The 14,209-nt window shown below is 46.8% G+C and overlaps 1 protein-coding gene across 2 annotated transcripts in view; it reads left to right on the top strand.

Annotated features, from left to right (window-relative positions):
* DDX11 (DEAD/H-box helicase 11) overlaps nt 1-13,903 on the top strand; it is a 40,116-nt gene extending 26,213 nt beyond the window's left edge. The window contains exons 16-28 of one of the 2 annotated variants that reach the window (XM_060658729.2): nt 1,036-1,074; nt 1,341-1,452; nt 1,572-1,703; nt 2,202-2,314; nt 9,956-10,028; nt 10,335-10,438; nt 11,100-11,249; nt 11,547-11,615; nt 11,730-11,830; nt 12,252-12,336; nt 12,663-12,741; nt 12,902-13,056; nt 13,139-13,903. In XM_060658729.2, coding sequence (XP_060514712.1) covers nt 1,036-1,074; nt 1,341-1,452; nt 1,572-1,703; nt 2,202-2,314; nt 9,956-10,028; nt 10,335-10,438; nt 11,100-11,249; nt 11,547-11,615; nt 11,730-11,830; nt 12,252-12,336; nt 12,663-12,741; nt 12,902-13,056; nt 13,139-13,168 — 1,242 coding nt within the window. In that variant the 3' untranslated portion in view covers nt 13,169-13,903. The other variant, XM_060658730.2, reaches the window with a different exon arrangement.
* Nucleotides 13,904-14,209: the final 306 nt, after the last annotated feature.

Raw genomic sequence — 14,209 nt, 5'->3', positions numbered from 1 at the left:
CACTTGACTCACAACTTAGCGATTCCAAATTACTAAAAATACAGAGCACTTGCTGTGTCCAAGGCAGTGCACCAGGTTCTGGGACCCCACGGTAGGAGGTACCATCACCATTCAGAAGCAGAGGAAACCAGGGCTGGGTGAGGTTTCCCCAGGACGACATGTACTAGCCATACATGAGTGAGCAAATGGTGCCTGGTGTGGGAGGCAGCATGTGAGCCCCGGCTTGGCCTTGAGACCCTGCTTGCTTCCCTCCTGCCTTCCCATTTTTCTTTAAACCAGCTTACCTGTTTTGATCACGGTCACTGCCATTACCCCATCTGACCGGTTGAGGCCATTTTGATGCCTTTCTTCTCCCTTTGGGTCCCGCATCCAAACAGTTGCCGGGCCTCAGAGCTGGAAGGAGCACTCGAACTCCCACTGCTTTTCCATTCCCACAGCTGCCACTTCAGGGCCGGCTCGTTTCCTCTCGCCTCCTTTCCGCTCTTCCTGGCTTCACTCTCTGTCCCTTCTCAAATCTTTCCTACACTGTCATCTGGTGAGTCCTCACTGGAAGATAGTGCCCTTTTTAGAAATCTTCAAAGGCTTCAACTCCCTGTCTTCCTTTCCAAGCTGCATATGTTGTACACACTGGAGGGCCCCCGAACAAGCCCCAAGCTTTACCCTCTCTGTGCCTTTGCTCGTATGTGTTTTTTTAAACTCTTAATCTTTTCAGGGTTCATCTTAGGTGCTGTCATATTGAAGGAGAGCACAGAAGACCTGTCACCAGGAACCTTTAGAGAGGGTTGGGGCTATGCAGACGTTAGTGAGGAGGCCATGTGCATGAAGGTTGCTCTTGTAGGAGAGCGCCGTGTTGTATGTGGGGGTGGTGGGAGAGGAGTGACCTCAGAAAGGAGGTTGACCCGGTTGGCCACAAGGAGGCTGGGTTCCTCAGGAGCTGTCAATGAATCATGCTCCCTGGGGTTTTGGAAGGTGGTGGTGTTTTTTTTTTTTTCCAGCCTAATTGTTGCATGTGCCTGCGGTGGTTTGCTTTTGCAGGTGCGGCGCTACTGTGAAAAGAGCATGGTCAGCAGAAAGGTACAGCCTCTCTTCCTGGGTCTGGCCAGGCTCCACAGCACCCCACCTCCTGCCCTCCCAGTACCTTGCTCTCCCCTGCCCTTTGGAGCCCCAAGTCACCCCTGCTCCCTTCTTACTGCAGGCCTGCTTGCTGTGTCGGGTGGGGGTGCCAAGATGCCTTGTGTTGGGGGGCAAGTTGTGGGCTATGTGGGGTGCAGCAGAACCTCCAGCCTGGGCTCCCACTGCTGCACCCTCATTCCTCCCTGTGCTTTCTCTCCCCGTCCCAGCTCTTTGGCTTCACAGAAAGGTATGGCACGGTCCTTGCATCCTCCAGGGAGCAGTCCAGACTGGCTGGGTTCCAGCACTTCCTACAGAGCCTGCAGCCCGCATTGACCGAGAGTGAGTCAAGAGGGGGAGACAGGGCTGCAGGTGGGGGCCAAGAATATCCATCCCTCACGTGTGGACTCCTCTCCTGCCTCATCTGTGGTCCCAGACCGTCTTCCTTCTGCTCTGTGCAGCTCCCGTGCCCCACGGAGATGAGGGAGAGGCCAGGGTGCCACGGTCTGCTTCCCCGCTGATGCACATCGAAGGCTTCCTTGCAGCCCTCACCACTGCCAACCAGGATGGCAGGGTCATCCTGAACCGCCAAGGTAGTCCAAGGAGGAATCAGCATGGAGCCGGGAAACCAAAGCATGAAAAAATTCTACCTTGCACCTCTCTGGGTTAGGACGAGGAGACAAGGTGGTGAAAACTGGTCCTCTGTAGCCTGGGTGGGCTGGTGTAGGTGCGGTGAGGAGGGATGTGAGGCACTGGGGAGGCTGGCATCTCACGCCAGGTTATGAGAGAAGTTGTATAGCCTACTGGTTACAGGTATGTGAGTTTTGGTTTGAGTCTTGATTCCGTCACCTCCAAGCTGTGTCTATCACTCTGAACCTCAGTCTTCATGTGCAAAAGGAGCTGGTAGTGCTGTCTGCCTCGGGCTTGTCCTGCACTTTGAATGGAATCTAATCAAAAGGGAAAGTGGTATCTCTAGTGGCTCCTTCATGGACACAACTGAGCTCCCATTTGCCTCAGACTCATGGAAGTCTTTGTTCGGCCTGCCTGCAAACCACCCCCTCCTTCCCCAGCTGGCTCTGTCTTTTTTTCAGGAAGTCTTAGTCAGAGCAGCCTCAAATTCCTGCTCCTGAATCCAGCTGTGCACTTTGCACAAGTGGTGAAGGAATGCCGGGCAGTGGTCATCGCAGGCGGCACCATGCAGCCGGTAAGGGAACCAGACCCAGCCTCTTGTGGCCCGAGTGCTGGGATGGGACAGGGACAGGGGGAAGAGGCGCTGTCCAGTGGGCCCCCAAACCAGAAAGGGGTCAGCTTGAACAGGCCAAGCAGCATCCACCAGGTGGCATTGCTGTGCTGTCTCATGCCTGGGTCTTTAGCCTGGGGCAGGGGTGGAGTGGGCAGTGGGGGTGGAGGGAGGCACATGGCTGGTGATTTGGTGCTTTTGTAGGCTAGGTACTGCACTTCTCCCAAAGATAGCCGTTCTGGAATTTCAGGCCCCCATTTTAGTGCCATTCGCTCCTTATACCCACCATAGATACGACCTTTCCTTTCTTTTCTAAATTTATATACACACACATGTATTTAGGAAAGTATTATGTTTTCGTTGTAGAAAGCAGAGACCAGCAAAAGCAGGAAAAAAAAATAGATGATAATTCCACCAGCGAAAGATTTTATTTTAGTGTATATCATTATACTAGTCTTTGTGTGCATAATTTTTACAAATATACATACATATTTTAAAAACAAAAATCTGTATCTCTACATGCTGTTGCTGTGATTTGCTTTTTTCACTCAGCAACAAATGTCATAGACATTTTTCCTTGTCAGCAGTATGTATTTATTCTACCATGCTCTGGCTGTGTTTTTTTCTGTTACATGAATATGTTATATCTTATAGAACTACTCTTCTTTTGTTAGATATTTAGGTGATTTCCAGTCTTTCTCTGTTTTAAGCAACACAGTGGCAAACAGAACCACGTCTCTGCACAGCAGTTCTGTCCTTAAGGTACACCTAGCCCAGGACTTTGGTGGAAGCCTCCTCAGTGCCCACGCAGTCATTCGTTTCTAACCTCAGCCGCTAGAATCCCCCATTGCTTTATTAGTTTCCAACTTTTCTTTCTTTTCTATAGACTTGTATATTTGTGTTCATGTATTAAAGGCATCTATAGTCATTGCTGCTTTCAATGCCCAGGTGTCTCAGACTTGGCCTGTCAGAGCCTGACGTGTTGCCTCTGGTCCTTGATGAGGCCCCACTAGCTTTGGGATGCTTTCTTGCTTTCTGGCAAGATGAAACATCCCAGCCACCTTATGCCTTCTTTATCCCATATCTGGGATCATTCATTTTTCTAAGATAACCTGGTTTCTTTTATTGGGGATTGGTGTTTAAAAACCAATATCTGGGTATCGGGGTGTTTGTGGTACTCCTGGATTATAAATGTTTTTAGGCCTTCTTGTAGACTGGGGAAAATGGTTTTAAAAAACCATGAGTCCATATTGATATTTCTAAATGAACATCAGTCAGTTATTTGACCTTACACTGTATGTCTTTTCTCTTGAGCTGAATGTTTGGTTTCTTATTACATTGACATAACTACTTATTTGCTATGTCCCATAATATACTTAAGATATACTAAAATAGCTTCATATACAGTATTATTCTAACAATAAACTATTGATGAAAATTTCATTTCTTTGCATTTATTTTTTGCCCTTAGGTATATCCTACTAAGGATGTATGGTCACTAAGGATCTGAAGTCATTTGAAGTCAGCCATTGCTTTGTGTGCTTATGTTGTGAATGTGACAGAGAGTTAGGCTTTCTTTGTTGCCATGTGTTTTCATTTTTAGAGTTTGATTTTTCATTTTAGACATATATATATTTTTTAATGTTTATTTTTGAGAGAGAGACAGAATGCAAGTGGGTTAGGGGCAGAGAGAGAGACACATACAGAATCCGAAGCAGGCTCCAGGCTCTGAGCTGTCAGCACAGAGCCCGACGCTGGGCTCGAACTCATGAGCTGTGAGATGATGACCTGAGCCAAAGTTGGACGCTCAACCAACTGAGCCACCCAGGTGCCCCTAGACTTAATTATATTTTTAAAATAAGTAAACACCTGTATGGTTCAAAAGTCAAAACTGCATGGAAGATACATTCAGGGGCTCCTGGGTGGCTCAGTTGGCTAAGCATCTGACTTCTGCTCAGGTCATGATCTCATGGTCCATGGGTTTGAGCCCCACATTAGGCTCTGTGCTGACAGCTCAGAGCCTGGAGCCTGCTTCAGATTCTGTGTCTCCCTCTCTTGCTGCCCCTCCCCAGCTCATGTTCTGTCTCTTTCTCTCTCAAATATAAACAAACATTAAAAAAAAAAAAGATGCATTCAGGAAGTCTTACTTCCATCCATTTCCAGCCTGTTCCCCATGCCCATAGGTTATCATTTTTCTTACTCCTAGTCTGTCCTTCTATGCTTTCATTTTATTTTTCTCCAGAAATAAGCAAATATATATACTTACTTTTCCTTTCCTTTGTCTTTTACATCAAAGCATAACTGGTTTTTAGTCACCAGTGTGTTGTGGCACGCCATTCAGTAGCCAGCGCCATCTGTGCGCCTCTTGCTGGCTCGGAGCTCTGCGCTGGCAGGATCCAGTGTGATGCTTTCAGCTGACCCCTCCTGAAGGGGATCACTGCACAGGAAGTATCCTTGTGCATGGGTTGGTTTGTGGAGCTGTATGCTCAGAGGGGACTCCTAGGTAGGGGGGCTGCCAGGTTGAAAGATAAAAATACATCTGATTTATTAAATATTGCCATGTTCCCCCCCAGCTGGAGCTGTACTGTTCTCTCTTCCACCAGCACTGTGTATATGTGCCTACAGAGGGATACGCTTTGGGATTTTTGCCAATTCAATAGGTGAAAACCCTGGAACTCTTTTTTTTTAATTTTTTAATTAATTAATTATTTTAATTTACATCCAACTTAGCATATAGTGCAACAGTGATTTCAGGTGTAGATTCCTTAGTGCCCCTTACCCATTTAGCCCATCCCCCCTCCCAAAACCCCTCCAGTAACCCTCTGTTTGTTCTCCATATTTAAGAGTCTCTTATGTTTTTGTCTCCCTCCCTGTTTTTATATTATTTTTGCTACCCTTCCCTTATGTTCACCTGTTTTGTATCTTAAAATCTTCATATGAGTGAAGTCAAATGATATTTGTCTTTCTCTGACTAATTTCGCTTAGCATAATACTCTCTAGTTCTTTTTTTTTTTTTAATGTTTATTTTACTTATTTTTGAGAGACAGAGACAGCATGAGCAGGAGAGAGAGACAGGGAGACCCAGAATCTGAAGCAGGCTCCAGGCTCTGAGCTGTCAGCACAGAGCCTGACGCGGGGCTTGAACTCACGAGCTGTGAGATCATGACCTGAGCTAAAGTCAGACACTCAACCGACTGAGCCACCCAGGCGCCCCTAATACCCTCTAGTTCTATCCACATAGTTGTGAATGGCAAGATTTCATTCTTTTTGATTGCCGAGTAATACTCCATTGTATATATATACCACATCTATCCATTCATCCATCTATCCATTCATCCATCGATGGACACTTGGGCTCTTTCCATACTTTGGCTATTGTTGATAGTGCTGCTATAAACATGGGGGTGCATGTGCCCCTTTGAAACAGCATACCTGTATCCCTTGGATAAATACCTAGTAGTGCAATTGCTGGGTCATAGGCTAGTTCTATTTTTAATTTTTTGAGGAACCTCCATACTGTTTTCCAGAGGTGCTGCACCAGCTTGCATTCCCCCCAACAATGCAAAAGAGATCCTCTTTCTCTGCATCCTTGCCAACATCTATTGTTGCCTGCGTTGTTAATGTTAGCCATTCTGACAGGTGTATGGTGGTATCTCATTGTGGTTTTGATTTGTATTTCCCTGATGATGAGTGAAGTTGAGCATTTTTTCATGTGTCGGTTGGCCATCTGGATGTTTTCTTTGGAGAAGGTCTATTCATGTCTTTTGCCTATTTCTTCAATGGATTATTTGTTTTTTGGATATTGAATTTGATAAGTTCTTTATAGATTTTGGATACTAACCCTTTATCTGATATGTCATTTGCAAATATCTTCTTTCATTCCATCCAGTTGCCTTTTAGTTTTGCTGATTGTTTCCTTTGCTGTGCTGAAGCTTTTTATTTTGGTGAGGTCCCAATAGTTCATTTTTGCTTTTGTTTCCCTTGCCTCTGAAGACATGTTGAGTAAGAAGTTGCTGCGGCCAAGGTCAAAGAGGTTTTCGCCTGCTTTCTCCTTGAGGATTTTGATGGCTCCTGTCTTACATTTAGGTCTTTCATCTACTTTGAGTTTATTTCTGTGTATGGTGTAAGAAAGTGGTCTTGGTTCATTCTTCTGCATGATGCTGTCCAGTTTTGCCAAGACGATTTGAAGAGACTTGTCTTTATTCCATTGGATATTCTTTCCTGCTTTGTCAAAGATTAGTTGGCCATGCATTTGTAGATCCATTTCTGGGTTCTCTATTCTGTTCATTGATCTGAGTGTCTGTTCCTGTGCCAGTACCATACTGTCTTTATGATTACAGCTTTGCAATACAATGTGAAGTCCGGATCGTGATGCCTCCTGCTTTGGTTTTCTTTTTCAAGATCGCTTTGGCTATTCGGGGTCTTTTCTGGTTCCACACAGATTTTAGGATTGTTTGTTCTAGCTCTGTGAAGAGTGGTGGTGTTATTTTGATAGGTATTGCATTGAATATGTAGATTGCTTTGGGTAGTATTGACATTTTAACAATATTTGTTCTTCCTCTCCAGGAGCATGGAATCTTTTTCCATTTTTTTGTGTCTTCTTCCATTTCTTTCATAAGCTTTCTCTAGTTTTCAGTGTATAAATTTTTCACCTCTTTGGTTAGATTTATTCCTAGGTATTTTATGGTTTTTGGTGCAATTGTAAATGGTATTGATTCCTTGATTTCTCTTTCTGTTGCTTCATTGTTGGTGTATTGGAATGTAACTGATTTCTGTTCATTGATTTTATATCCTGCCACTTTGCTGAATTCTTGGATCAGTTCTAGCAATTTTTTGGTGAAATTTTGGGTTTTCCATATAGAGTATCATGTCATCTGCGAAGAGTGAGAGTTTGACTTCCTCCTAGCTGATTTGGATACCTTTATTTCTTTGTGTTGTCTGATTGCAGAGGCTAAGATTTCCACTACCATGTTGAATAACAGTGGTGATAGTGGACATCTCTGTCTTGTTCCTGACCTTAGGGGGAAAGCTCTCAGTTTTTCCCCACTGAGGAGGATATTAGCATTGGGTCTTTCATATATGGCTTTTATGATCTCAAGGTATAATCCTTCTATCCCTACTTTCTTAAGGGTTTTTATCAAGAAAGGATGCTGTATTTTGTCAAATGCTTTCTTTGCGTCTACTGAGAGGATCATATGGTTCTTGTCCTTTTCTTTTATTGATGTGATGCATCGCATTGATTGTTTTGCAGATATTGAACCAGCCCTGCATCCCACTTGGTCGTGGTGAATAATTTTTTTAATGTATTGTTGTAATGTATTGTTGGATCTGGTTGGCTAATATCTTATTGAGGATTTTCACATCCACGTTCATCAGGGAAATTGGTCTGTAGTTCTCCTTTTTAGTGGGGTCTGTGTCTAGTTTTGGAATCAAGGTAATGCTGGCTTCATAGAAAGAGTTTGGAAGTTTTCCTTCCATTTCTAGTTTTTGGAACAGCTTCAAGGGAATAGATTTTAACTCTTCCTTAAAGGTTTGGTAGAATTCCCCTGGAAAGCCATCTGGCCCTGGACTCTTGTTTTTTGGGAGATTTTTGATTACTACTTCGATTTCTTTACTGGTTATGGGTCTGTTCAAATTTCTATTTCTTTCTGTTTCAGTTTTGGTAGTTTATATGTTTCTAGGAATTTGTCCATTTCTTCCAGATTGCCCATTTTATTGGCATATGATTGCTCATAATATTCCCTTATTATTGTTTTTATTTCTGCTGTGTTGGTTGTGATCACTCCTCTTTCATTCTTGACTTTATTTATTTGGGTCCTTTTTCTTTTTGATCAAACTGACTAGTGGTTTATCAATTTTGTTAATTCTTTCAAAGAACCAGCTTCTGGTTTCATTGATCTGTTTTACTGTTTTTTTTTGGGGGGGGGGTTCAATAGCATTGATTTCTCCTCTAGTATTTATTATTTCCTGTCTTCTGCTGGTTTTAGAATTTATTTTTTCTTTTTCCAGCTCTTTAAGGTGTAATATTAGGTTGTGTATCTGAGACCTTTCTTCCTTCTTTAGGAAGGCCTGGATTGCTATATACTTCTCTCTTATGACCGCCTTTACTGCATCCCAAAGGTTTTGGGCTGTGGTGTTACCATTTTCATTGGCTTCCATGTACTTTTGAATTTCCTCTTTAACTTCTTGGTTAGCCCATTCACTCTTTAGTAGGATGTTCTTTAGTCTCCAAATATTTGTTATCTTTCCAAGTTTTTTCTTGTTGATTTCGAGTTTCATAGCGTTGTGGTCTGAAAATATGCACGGTATGATCTTGATCTTTTTGTACTTGTTGAGGGCTGATTTGTGTCCCAGTATGTGATCTATTCTGGAGAATGTTCCATGTGCACTTGAACAGAGTGTATATTCTGGTGCTTTAGGATGAAATGTTCTGAATATATCTATTAAGTCCATCTGGTCCAGTATGTCATTCAAAGCCATTGTTTCCTTGTTGATTTTTTGATTAGATCATCTGTCCATTGCTGTGAGTGGGGTGTTGAAGTCTCCTACTATTATGGTATTATTATCAATGAGTTTCTGTATGTTTGTGATTAATTGATTTATATATTTGGGTGCTTCCACATTTGGAACATAAATGTTTACAATTGTTAGATCTTGTTGGTGGATAGACCCCTTAATTATGATATAATGTCCTTCTTCATCTCTTGTTACAGTCTTTATTTTAAAGTCTAGATTGTCTGATATAAGTATGGCTACTCTGGCTTTCTTTTGTCAACCGTTAGCATGATAGATTGTTCTCCATCCCCTTACTTTCAATCTGAAGGTGTCTTTAGGTCTAAAGTGGGTCTCTTGTAAACAGCATATAGATGGATCTTGTTTTCTTATCCATTCTGTTATCCTGTGTCTTTTGATTGAAACATTTAGTCCATTGACGTTTAGTGTGAGTACTGAATAAACCCTGGAGCTCTTTAGAAATGCCAATACATGTTATCTTCCCTCTAGAGGTTCTTATTCAGTGGTGTGGGCTGGGGCCTGGCCATGTGTATTTTGTTTTGAATGCCCACTGGTGATCTTGTGGGCATGGGCTGGGGTAAGGTCCACTGTGCCCAGTTTACCAGATTCCCTTTGGTGTTTCCACAGTTTAATTTTTTTTTAATGTTTATTTTTTGAGAGAGAGAGAGAGAGAGCGAGCATGAGCATGGGAGGGGCAGAGAGGGAGGGAGACACAGAATCTGAAGCAGGCTCCAGGCCCTGAGCTGTCAGTGCAGGGCCCCATGTGGGGCTTGAACCCACAAACTGCAAGATCATGACCTGAGCCGAAGTTGGATGCCCAACCGACTGAGCCACCCAGGTGTTCCTGGTATTTCCACAGTTTAAGTGAGACTGTCAGCACTGGGTATCAGTAATTTTTTTTCCTTTTTGTTATCTGCCAATTTGTTATCTGCCTTACGTTTTACCTCTTTTTTCTGTTCCTATGTATTTGCTGCCTTCAAGCCCAGACTTCTGTCTTCCCCGGAGTGTTTCTCTCTGTCCCCCTCCCTGTCAAGGCCCCTGCCTGCTCAGGCCTGCGGGGAGCTCATGGAGCCTTGCTGTTGTGGTCTGCAGGTGTCTGACTTTCGGGAGCAGCTGCTGGCATGTGCTGGGGTAGAAGCTGAGCGAGTGGTGGAGTTTTCCTGTGGTGAGAATCCATGGCCAGGGTGGAATGGGCCATGTGTCACACTCTGGCAGCTTATTGTCACAGTTGAGGAGGCCACGAGGTGGGAGCTTCTCCCTTTGCCAGCTCTCCGGCGAGCTTACTTAGCCCTGTGCTTCTGCACTGTGTCCCTCCACCTACGTGGGAGAGGTCTGAGTCCCGCCCACCTGCGCTGTGCAAGCAGGGCAGGTGGCAGAGTGTTGGAATTGTTCTCCTAGCATGGAAGACAAGGTTGCAGAATGCTCCTTCTGGACACTGCCTTGTAGAATAGCCCCTCCTCGGTCTCTGCAGGTCACGTGATCCCTCCAGACAACATCCTGCCCCTCGTCATCTGCAGCGGGCCCTCCAGCCAGCAGTTGGAGTTCACATACCAGAAGAGAGAACTGCCTCAGATGGTTCGTACCAGCCTGCTTGCCTTACCACAGCCTCTGCCAGGGCAGGAGAATAGTTTCTGGGGTGGTGGGTGCTCTGGCCAGTGCTTAGTGTCCAGGTGCTGGGGTCTTCCACCACAGAGCTGGCACAGAATGGCTGGTGTCCATCTAGATGCTTATCAGGGGAAGTCTGAGCGTTCCCCTCCCCTCACTCCCTGGACTGTTAAGTTTTCTTAAACCTCAAGGTGTTCCTTCAGGATGAAACTGATAAGGAAGCTGTTCATTTCCTTTGCTTCTCTTGCCATTTGGTTGCATCAGTCCCCACCTTGCGCAGGGATGCAGGTGTCAGGAGCTTGTCACTAGAGGCTGCCTGGGGTTTTCATGGCGCAGTGGGCATTGGGAGTTGGAGCAGGGAGGACATGACACGCCAGCAGCAGGGTTATTAGCTCTGGAGTGCTGGCCTTGTGATGTGTGTGGTACACTCCCCAGAAGCATCAGCTGAGTGTGTGTGTGTGGTGAGAGGGTGGCACTTTCCTGTCTGTTGATTTCTGCCCGGGGCCCTCTGGGCCCACACTTCTCTTCCCCGATCGTAGTCACCCTTGGATCTGTGCTTGGTTTTGAGTCCCAAGGTTAGGAAGCATTGTTCGGATATGGCTTCAGGGAGGGCTCTGTCTTCTTTCCTTAGATGGATGAGACGGGTCGTATTCTCTATAACCTGTGCAATGTGGTCCCTGGAGGGGTGGTCTGTTTCTTCCCCTCCTATGAGTACCAACGCCAGGTCCATGCCCACTGGGATAAGAGTGGTCTGCTGGCCCGCCTGGCTGTCAGGAAAAAGGTGAGTGACCCCCTCATCTGGGACTCCCACTTGTGAGGTCAGTGGTACCCAGGGTTCCTGCTAGGATTTCTCATGCATGTCAGACCAGAATGTTAGGCTTACATATGGGCTTCTGTTAGTTAGTTACTTACTCCCACCACTTCTAACACCTCGTCACCTCCCACAGGATTTCTCTCTAGCCCCTTACTCTGTGGGGTTCTCTGGTTCCCAGTCTGGAAAATATAGGGCTGAGAGCAGACCCTGGGACCTATGCATTCTGAAACCTTTTCCTGGGAGACATTGTCTGTTCTCCTTCAGATATTTCAGGAACCCAAGAGAGCGAACCAGGTGGAGCAGGTGCTGCTGGAGTATTCCAGGTGCATTAAGGTGAGAGGTGTAACTGAGGCCTTGGGCCCAGAGAACATCTGGAGCTGGCAGCTGCAGATATTTTGGGTGGCATCCAAGCTCTGGCTCCACAGCTTGGGCTGTTGTCTCCTGCAGTGCTGTGGCCATGTGGGAGGCACGGTGACAGGTGCTCTGCTCCTCTCCGTGGTTGGAGGAAAGATGAGTGAAGGCATTAACTTCTCTGACGACCTTGGCCGGTAAGTTGTGGGTCTCTCGTCTCCTGGGCTCTGACACCGACCACCCCTCACTCCAAATAGCAGGGACCCTGCCTGGAAGCCAATGCCATCTGAGTCTGCACCCTGGCTGACTGCTCAGGTCACTCAGCTGTATGGGGAAGTGTTTTGGCCCTTTGCTTCCAGGTGGAAGTTAGGCTGATCATCAGGGTTCAATTCACGTGGCCTTCATTGGGTTTCTTAGCTGAGAAAATGCACTAGAGGTGGAGGTACAGGGTGGGGAGGGAGGGGCAGAGCCAGTGAGCACAGCTTGAGGGGGCAAAGGTGTGCTGGATATAGCAGCTGAGGACGCATGGTGAGGACCGGGTCCTATATTCTGGCCCTTGAAGATGTGATGGAGGCCTGACTGCCCACATGCCATGGCCTCATGTTCCCTCCATGCTAGGTGTGTAGTTATGGTAGGCATGCCCTACCCCAACATCAAGTCTCCAGAGCTACAAGAGAAGATGGCCTACCTGGATCAGACTCTTGTGAGTACCTTCAGCGTGCCAAAGGATGGGAGGAGACAGCTGGGGAGAAAGTTCTGTCGCCTCTAGGGCTGTGATACCAGGGCGGTACAGCTGCGACCTCCCCACTGCCCGCTGATGTGTGCCAGTGTTTCCTGCTTGCTCCAGGGGATGGGATGTACCTCCTTACCCTCTTGAGCCTCTCTGTGATCTCATCCGTTATATCAGCTGCTGGCATTGTGCCCATGAAGACTACTGTTCTTGCTCCAAAGCCTGGCAGTGTAATTTTCTCAGAACACTAAGAAGGAGGCAAGAAGATACTGATAGATCATCTCCTCTGCCCTTCCCAGCCCAGAATCCCAGGTCAGGCCCCACCAGGGAAGGCTTTGGTGGAGAATCTGTGTATGAAGGCTGTCAACCAATCTATAGGTAGGCCGGGGACTGTTCCTGCGGATAGTGGTGATGGATGGTGGGAGAATGAGTTGACAGGGAAGAGGGATTTTACTGCTCTTTGGGGTTGGGGGGACACAATAGACACCGTGGCGGAGGCTGGTTTAACCAAGAAGCCCCAACCTCTGTTGCCATCTAGGCAGGGCCATCAGGCACCAGAAGGATTTTGCCAGCATAGTGCTCCTGGATCAGCGGTATGCCCGCCCACCTATCCTGGGAAAGCTGCCAGCCTGGATCCGAGACCGCGTAGAGGTCAAAGCCACCTTTGGCCCTGCCTTTGCTGCTATGAGGAAGGTCAGTCCTACCTTACCCTGCCCCCTGAGAGCCTCCCCACCCCTGAGATCTAGTGTCTCACTGCCTATGCCTGTCTCCCCAGTTTCACCGCGAGAGGCCTGGCCCCTCCTGATGGATGACCCACCACTGCCTGAGTGCCAGGCTCTTCCTTCACCCTGCCCACTTGAAGTGTTGGGGAGTGTGGGGAGCCAGCCTAAGAAGGTGATACCCAGGTAGAGACCAGACCAACCCCTTTCTGGAGTCAGTGGGCTGCCAGGACTGGGCACAGGTAGAAAAACCAGTAGGAGAAAAATCGAGTTGATCTGAAGAAACAGTGGGTCCTGGCCATCCTCTGGCCCACCCCGGGGCAGTTGTTCCCCTCCCTGTAATTGAATGTTTGTCCATTCAGCATGGCCCAGAGTCAAGCTTCCTGCCCTGTTCCACTGCACTATCTCTGGCCTTGCAGTCTCTCAGTGGCCACCTTCTCAGGCAGGCCCTCCTGCCTTTCCCCCCTTCTGGCTACAGTTAGCTGTTCTAGACCTTCACCCTCTCTTCAAAACTAAGAATATTCCCTATTTCCAGCTTCCTGGTGCCCATAGGGCTCTTTCTGCACCCCTCAACCCTACCTTCTTTCTCTATGTTGTTAAGAACTGGGAAGGGGCACCTGGGTGGCTCAGTCAGCTAAGTATCTGACTTTGGCTCAGGTCATGATCTCGCAGTCCGTGAGTTCAAGCCCCATGTCAGGCTCTGTGCTGACAGCTCACAGTCTGGAGCCTGCTTCGGATTCTGTGTTTCCCTCTCTCTGCCCTTCCCCTGCTTATGATCTGTCTCAAAAATAAACAAACATTAAAAACAAACAAACTGGGAAGAGTGTCCTGGGCCTTTGTTTTTAAACCATAGGGCTGGTCCCTAACCTCTTCCACAGCATTTCTTGCTCCCTTGGCTTGGCTCCAGGTCTTCCTCCAAGTCAGTGGCACCTTCCCCCTCAGCTACTTGAGCAAACTCCAAGACACCTCCTCCCCTGACTTAGCAATTATGCTGAGGGCCATTAGGCTCTCAGCAGGACTATTTTTAGAGACCCCGTGTCTATCAGGGAGACATTTTTCCCTGTGTGAAAATACCCCCGCCTCCGTCTGCACCAGCTTCCCTTGTTGACTGCACCTCTCTTCTCTCC

The sequence above is a fragment of the Panthera onca genome, chromosome B4 (genome assembly GCF_046562875.1).
Source record: "Panthera onca isolate mPanOnc1 chromosome B4, mPanOnc1 haplotype 2, whole genome shotgun sequence".
In the NCBI taxonomy this organism is placed as follows: Eukaryota; Metazoa; Chordata; class Mammalia; order Carnivora; family Felidae; genus Panthera; species Panthera onca.
The sequence above is the reverse complement of the archived record's forward strand: the minus strand, read 5'-3'. Positions and strand labels throughout refer to the sequence as shown.